Genomic DNA, 8,283 nt, shown 5'->3' with positions numbered 1-8,283 from the left:
AATAACTGCCGTTACACAATAAGAATAATAAAAACTTAAATAGTTGAAAGAAATAAAAATAATAAAAGATAAATAATTAAAATATAAAGTTAGATGGTAATGTAATTATTGATTTATAATTAATAGTAGATATTAAAAGTGTTTTTAACATGTACACCTCTACTCACGTGTTAAAGATACCCCTAGCTATTATTTATCATAACTCAATAATTTTTTAAAAGTTGATAAATAGCAAATTTCAAGTTGGATATTTATAGACATAATTTGTTTAGTTTATTTAAAATTTGTTTTATGTATAATATAAATAAAATAATAATTATATGTACTAATTTTTGTTATTGTCTAATAAATAAAAAAAAAAAAACAAAGAGAGAGAGAGAGAAATTATGTTTTTCTTTTTTTGGTTATTTAATGTCATTTTTCAAATTTTTTTTGACTTTTTAATTGCACCCATATAAGTAAGGGGTGTAAATAACAATCTCGTTAAACATATAGATAGGAGTGAAAATATCCCCACCATTTTTTTAATATTCATGCTATTTTGTGATATAAATGAAAATATCCCCACCATTTTTTAATATTCACATTATACAAAATATGTATGGAAATTTTATTTAAAATATGTATGGATATTTATTTATTAACACGTCAAGTCGAGTTAGATAGCATGTTATTTGTATTTGACTTAGAGAAAATTATTGAATATTTTATAATTTTATGATCTTAATACACTTAAAATATATATAATGATATTCGTACAACCCTCATTGGTGGGGATGAATAAAAAGCTCATTTCTATCTCTTCTCTTTTAATTTTTAGAGATTCTTTATATTTGAAGTTTTATCTATGCTTCTCCATTTTAGAAAATGAGATAAAAAAACTGTGGAACATCGAAAAAAAAAAAAAAAAAAAGTTGATTTTCTCTATTACAAATATATACATCAACCTTTTCCTTGAAACATTGTGATTTCCCAAAATCAAATATTGTTTTTTGGCTTTAATACAAATTATGCAAGATTCTAATAAACAAAATTAGAATTTTTTTCGCTATTTTTAGAGAATTTATTAGCAAAAAATACTCAAATTTTTTAATTTCTATGTTCTTGAAGAATTGTTTGAGATGCTCTTATTAATATATGAAAGTAGGATTGTATAAAAAACTTAGCTCGTCAAAATATAATTTTGATAAAATTTTATTTATATCATCTATTAAGCTTCATTATGTTTTTTTGGAGCACTATTTGCTCCACCTTTCTGTATAATTCTCGTTCTTGATTTACATGTTATCCGTCCAATCCAATCGATCGTTATACACCCTGGATAGGGTGGCTCAAGAACCTTGTCAACCCAACCCGACGGAAAATTACTTAACTCAAAAATTCAATGTCTAATCGAGTTGTAAAATCTTCAAATCTTAAATATTGGGTTGGAATTGGGCTACGGTCATTTTAGCCCAACCCAACCCGATTAACCCGATATCTTTTTATTTTTTGGATTTAATATAATTGTTAAGTCCCTATTAATATGTACATTAGACAATTACGCCATCACGTACATTTTCATATACATATATTTTCATTCTTTTCTCCATCTCTATAATACTCATTCGTATATATGTTCAATAAATTTGGACACACACACATAACACACACATGTATATATATATATATATATATATATATATATGTGTGTGTGTGTGTGTGTGTGTGCGCGTGCAAATTGATGAAAGTGGTTGAATGTAATATACTTAAGATTTAAGGATTATGAATAAGTTGTACCAAAGGAAATTATGAATAGAGAAAATAACATATACAAGGTGAGAAGAATATATATATATATATATATGTGTGTGTGTGTGTGTGTGTGTGTGCAAATTGATGAAAGTGGTTGAATGTAATATACTTAAGATTTAAGGATTATGAATAAGTTGTACCAAAGAAAATTATGAGTAGAGAAAATAACATATACAAGATGAGAAGAATATTTTCATATAACAAAGTATCAAACCGACCAACCCGTAGAATTTGAGTTTGGTTAGGTTGCACTTTGGTTTGAATTTGGTTGGGTTGGGTTAGAGATTTTTCAAACCACATACATAGAGAAATCTATCAATCCAACCAATATATAAAAGTATCAAATCTCAAAACCTTAAAAGTGAATCATCCATATACCTGAGGGACTGAAACTGAAAATAAACAATGAAATAAATCATTTAATTCAGAGCCAGAAAACCCACAAGTCTTTCTTCCACTTTGTCGCCCCTCATAATGGAGACCCATGGAGAAGCTCCCAGTCTCCGGTGGACAGTTCCGACGGCACCTCGCCGGAGAATTATATTGTTTCCCCTACCTTTCCAGGGTCATATCAATCCCATGCTTCAGCTGGCAAACATTCTTCACACTCAAGGTTTTAAAATAACAATCATACACACTCAATACAACTCTCCCAATTATTCAAACTATCCTCACTTCACCTTTAGCTCCATCTCCGACAACGGCTTTTCTGAGATTATAAAGCAGTTGTCAGTGAACTCAGACGCCAGCTATTACCTTACACACCTTAATAACAGCTGCGTAGATCCGTTTAGGAACTGTCTGGCTGAGTTGTTGGCGACATATTCCGATGAAGACCCGGTTGCTTGTCTAATCACAGATGCCGTATTCTACTTCACGCAGGCGGTGGCCGACGCACTCAACATCCCTCGCCTGGTGCTCCGAACAAGCAGTCTTGGTTGTGTCTTAGCTTATGGCTTTCTACCCATTTCATTTGAAAAGGGTTACTTCAATCTTCCAAAAGAAGGTCAGTTTGTTTCATTCTATATAAGATTTTTGCATGATGCTTCCTGTTACATTTTTCGATCCTGTTAGATTGCGTTTGTTACATTGGAATTGGATAGAAAATAATAGGACAAGGATAACTCTCCGTATTTGGCATGACTTTTACGGTAACAAAGTGAAATATGCATGTTCCACCTTATCCCATAGAACAAGGTGAAATAGTCTTATATTTAACCTATATAATCTCAAAATAAAATTTAATTCTCTTTTAACAAATCAAATACATCTCCTTTTTTATATTTTATTAATTTATTTATTGTATATTATATTTCTTAAACTTTCATTTTGCTGTCCTCAAAATATTATTTTTATACGATTTCTATATTTTTATTAATTTATGTAATTTATTATTTATTAATAATAAAAAAATATTGTAGAAAAGAGACAAAAATAAAAATTGGAAACTACATAAACTTTTTATTTGATGTCATTTTAATTGTTTTGATAAAAACTTTCAAATGATATATTTTGTTATAAAAAATAATTATTTTATTAATTATGATTTAATAAATTACATAAAATAATTAGAATAAACAACTTATTAGGGGTAAGTTGGTCATTTTACTTGTTCTGTTATGTTCAGTTCAGTTTTATCTTACCAAACGTCGAACAATTGTCATGTCATGTCCCGTCTAGATACAAAGCACACCCTTAAAATCATTTGGTTATAACAAAAACCCTTATTTCAGTTTATTATTTTGGATATTTTTGGTGTATAAATTGATATAGATTTCTTCTCCTATTTGTACAAAATATTATAATAAAATATGTATAAAATAATTTAGTTTTTATTTTTTATATTTAGTTTTTATACCTCAATTTAACATCTATATTAAAAACAGCTTACTCATCAATTTATTTTTATTACACAAATTGATGAAATGAAAAGTAAAAATATAAATGTAGAAATTAAATTATATTTTAGTTTATAAGTATATTTTTGATTTTAATATCTACGTAATAATTTTATAATTTATTTTAGTAATTAATATATTGAAGGAAATTAAAAGCCATAAATGTAAAGAGAAGAAGTCTCTCCATTCAATCGATAAATATCTCTCGCATGTCTTCAAACTCATTAATGGGGACATTTTTGATGATATATGTTCGTTTCTTCTCGAGAGAGAGATATATATATATATCAGCGATCAAATAAAAACCACTTTCATTTGTAAAAACCGTACAAACCACTCTCATACGTCAATTTCATTGTTTAATCTTATGAAATTTTTTCATGAAATTGTTTAATCTTGTGAAATTGTTTCATATAATACATTTTTTGATGAATTTGTTTCATATATGGTTATGAAATTGTTTCATATAATATTTAATGAAATTTTAATGAAACTGTTTCATGTATTTCTCTAAAATTAAAATAATGAAGATGATAATATCCATGATTAACACCTTTCACAATAAAAATGGTTGATCAACCTCTCATAATTACAAAAAAATGAACAAAATGAAAAATTATGATTGGTTAAATGCGGTTTTCACGGTTTGTACAAATTGAATAGTTTTTATTTGAACGTTCATCTATATATATATATATATATATATATATATATATATAGAACGTTTCAAATGTAACTCATCACATTTGTACAACCAATGCAACCCAATCAATTGAGATATTTATGGAAATAATGAGAGTTCATTTATTATGATTTGAATATTTATGGAAGATGACTAAAGTTCATTAATTACGATCAATACTTTATATTAGGAAACAATCAAAACTTTCATGAAATCACATATTCATCAAATCAAATGAACGGTTGAGATTGAGTTGTATTGGTTATACAAATGTAAAAAGTTGCATAATAACTCACCCCTCTCTCTCTCTCTGAGGTTGGTTATTATACAACCCTCGGCATTTGTGCAACCAATACAATCCAATCTCAACCTTCCATTTCATTTGATTAATATGTGATTTCATAGAAGTTTTAATTGTTTCCTAATATAAAGTATTGATCATAATTAATAAACCATATTCATCTTCCATAAATATTCAAATCATAATAAATGAACTCTCATCATTTCTATAAATATCTCAATTCATTAGGTTGCATTGTTGTACAAATGTGCTGGGTTGTATTTGAAACAAACTCTCTCTCTCTCTCTATAGGGTTGGGTTCATGTGGGACCAAGGGTTTTTTATGAGACCCGTAAGACCAATTTATGTTTATTGATCAATTTTATAAGCTAATGATCTAATAGTCTAAAGTTGTACGGTGACAATTTTGTGATTATTGAGAAGTCTCGTGATAATTTTGTGATTATGAATGTTCAGATTATAGATCTAATTCAAGGGTTAAGAATTGGTCTTACGGGTCTCACGAAAAACCCTTGGTCTCACATAATCCCAAGTCTATATATATAATTAGATAGGTTCATGTTTGGGTAAAAATGTTAATTATAAATCATTTAAATTTGAATCAATCCTTTTTATATTTAGATTACGAGACAAGGGTATCAGAATTTCCACTTATGAAAGTTAAAGACCTCGTAAAGATCACAATCAACCCACAAGGTATGGTAGATTTGGTTACCAATATGCTCAATCAAATGAAAGCATCATCAGGACTCATTTGGAACACCTTTAAAGAACTCGAAGAATCTACACTAGAAACCCTTTGTAAAGATTATCAAATTCCAAGCTTCACTTTAGGCCCATTTCACAAGTACTTCCCGGCATCCAATAGTAGCTTGATTGAACAAGACCGGACCATTCTCTCATGGCTAGACAACCAAGCACCAAAATCTGTGATATATGTAAGTTTTGGGAGTGTTGCAAGTATAACTGAGTCAGAATTTCAAGAAGCAGCGCATGGGTTAGCTAATACCGGTTTACCATTCTTGTGGGTGGTTCGACCTGGGGTCGTTTATGGTTCAGAATGGTTGGAGTCGTTGCCGGAAAATTTTCTAGAAAGAGTTGGTGATAAGGGACGTATAGTGAAATGGTCTCCTCAACAAGAAGTACTAGCTCATCCAGCAACAGGGTGTTTCTGGACTCATAATGGATGGAATTCAACATTAGAGAGCATATGTGAAGGAGTTCCTATGGTTTGTTCTCCATGTTTTGTCGACCAACCAATAAATGCAAGATACGTGTGCGACATTTGGAAGATTGGCGTTTTGTTGGAGGATGGGTTTGAAAGGGTAGGGATTGAGACGACAATCAATAGAGTAATGATGGATGAAGAAGGAGAAGAAATCCGCAAGAGAATATGCTGTCTAAGGGAGAAGGTAAACCTCTCTCTAGAAAAAGGTGGCTCTTCTCATCAGTCATTAAAGAATTTAGTTGATTATATTCTATCGTTGTAACTCAAAGAAATCACTTCTAAACCGTATGCAAAATGAATAAAAGAAATTCACTAGATCTTGTACCAACGCTCGTTCTATTGGCATTGATGGCCTGTGGTTAAATTAGACCGTATTTTTATTAAGCATTGAACTTGAATAATAGTTTGTATTTGTTTTCAAATATTGTCTATGTAATGTTTTGCGGTATATTAGAATCAAGTTAATAATAAAATGATAAAAATCATGTTCCTAAATTCCACCTCCCACCAATCAAAGTAAAACACATCATCATTTTATTTATTATATATTTATTTAATTATTCTTCGTACCACAATGAAAACACTCCGAAGGTATTGAAACAAAATTTCACAATGTTTTGCTATGAAGATTCATTATTTTTTTGTTTTTTCCAGTAAGGGTTCATCATAATTTTTTATAGTCTCACGAGTCTTCAAAAAACTGGTTGTTCTCATATAATCACAAGTCTCCTTCTAATAATGTCATTTACTATTATTACTAGAAGAGTCATCGCACAATGCAGCGAGATAAATCTCGATTTTAATGTTCTATTTTATTATTTGTTTCTATCGATGTTATAATGCGATTTTATGTGTTTTTAAGAAAACAATAATGATTTTATTTTTGAATAAAATATATATTTAAAGATATCATAATTTTTAAAAAAAAATATCAATGTTAATTTCAAATCAACTATTTAAAATTTTTCATTTTTTATGTAATTTCTTTAGTTTATTTTTTTATTATAATTTAATTTAAGTTTAATAATGAAATAATTTTTTTGGTTTAATAATATAATATTTTATAAAGATAATAATTAAGTATTCTGTTAGAACTCAATGATTATCTTGATTATATTTTATATTTTTCATATTTAAAATGAGATGTTTATCCTGTATTTGATTATGTTTATTTGCAGTTAGTTACACAAATTCAGATATGGAGCTTTAATAAGTTGTACTTACGCAATCTACTTGCAATCTTGACTTTTAAGTAATATGCATTAATAAACAGTAATTTACGCATAAAAAGTGATTTTTAAGAATTTTTATCAAATATTTTATAATATAGTATAGATTATTATTATTATTATTATTATTATTATTTATTATTTATTATTTATTATTTATTATTATGGATATAAAAAGGATTTAAAGAAAGAAGGAAGGTGACATGTAAGTGACATGATTACACAAAATGAAGTGAAAGAAGTGACAAGAATATTAAATATTCCACACAAAAGAAAGTGTTATTTTTTCCAACTCAAAATGAAATACAACTCAATTCAGAGTTTTCCTTCCTTCCTTTCTTTCTTTTTCATTCAAATTCTAAATTAAACAAACACAACAAATAGAAGGTATTTGGATAATGTAACGAGATACATCTTAATTTTAATGTTTTTTTTGTCTCGATCGATGTTACAATACGGTTTTATGTGGTTTTAAAAAAGCTTAATGTTTTTATTTTCGAATAAAATATAAATATGAAGATATCTTAAAAATGTAAAAAATTATTGATATTAGTACCAAACTAACTATTTAAAATTTCTCCATTTTTTGTATCTCTTTAATTCATTTTTTATGTTTGGTTTAATAATATAATTTTTTATAAAGATAATAACTAAGTATTTTATTAGAATTCAATGACTATCCTAATTATATTTTAGATTTTTTATATTTAAAGTGAAATGTTTATCTTCTATTCAATCATGTTTATATGCAGCTAGTTACATGGATCCAAACATGAAGCTTTAATAATTTGTACTTACGCATAATTTACTTATAATCTTGAATTTTAAGTAATATGCATCAATAAACAATACTCCATGCACAAAAAACAAATTTTAAGAGTTTTTATCAAGTGTTTTATAATATAATATAGATGAGAGAGGTATTATCAAGTATTCAAGATTTAAAAAAGAAAAGAGTTTAGGATATATGCAAATAAAAAAAAGGAAAAGTACAATAAAAACCAATGGACTTTCTTGTTTGAAATGATTAAGTCCTTGGACTTTTGTTGGAACAAATAAGTCATTGGACATTCCAAAACATGTTAAATAAGTCATTGGACAATTTTTTGGAACAAATAAGTCCTTGAACATTTCAAAAAATGTTAAATAAG

At 27.6% G+C, this 8,283-nt stretch overlaps 1 protein-coding gene across 1 annotated transcript; it reads left to right on the top strand.

Annotated features, from left to right (window-relative positions):
• Positions 1-2,273: 2,273 nt before the first annotated feature.
• LOC112519496 (UDP-glycosyltransferase 76G1-like) lies at positions 2,274-6,327 on the top strand. The gene is made up of 2 exons (XM_025127651.1): positions 2,274-2,800; positions 5,297-6,327. Exons 1-2 carry the CDS (start codon positions 2,374-2,376, stop codon positions 6,163-6,165), a joined length of 1,296 nt encoding a protein of 431 aa, XP_024983419.1. The 5' UTR covers positions 2,274-2,373; the 3' UTR covers positions 6,166-6,327.
• Positions 6,328-8,283: the final 1,956 nt, after the last annotated feature.

Source organism: Cynara cardunculus (assembly GCF_001531365.2).
Source record: "Cynara cardunculus var. scolymus isolate 2C chromosome LG 1, CcrdV1, whole genome shotgun sequence".
In the NCBI taxonomy this organism is placed as follows: domain Eukaryota; kingdom Viridiplantae; phylum Streptophyta; class Magnoliopsida; order Asterales; family Asteraceae; genus Cynara; species Cynara cardunculus.
The sequence above is the reverse complement of the archived record's forward strand: the minus strand, read 5'-3'. Positions and strand labels throughout refer to the sequence as shown.

Excerpts from the sequence above, each read along its gene's own strand:
- LOC112519496 (XM_025127651.1), top strand. The coding sequence starts at position 2,374 with ATGCTTCAGCTGGCAAACATTCTTCACACTCAAGGTTTTAAAATAACA. Across the intron at positions 2,801-5,296 it reads CTTCAATCTTCCAAAAGAAG|ATTACGAGACAAGGGTATCA; the intron begins GTCAGTTTGTTT and ends TTTTATATTTAG.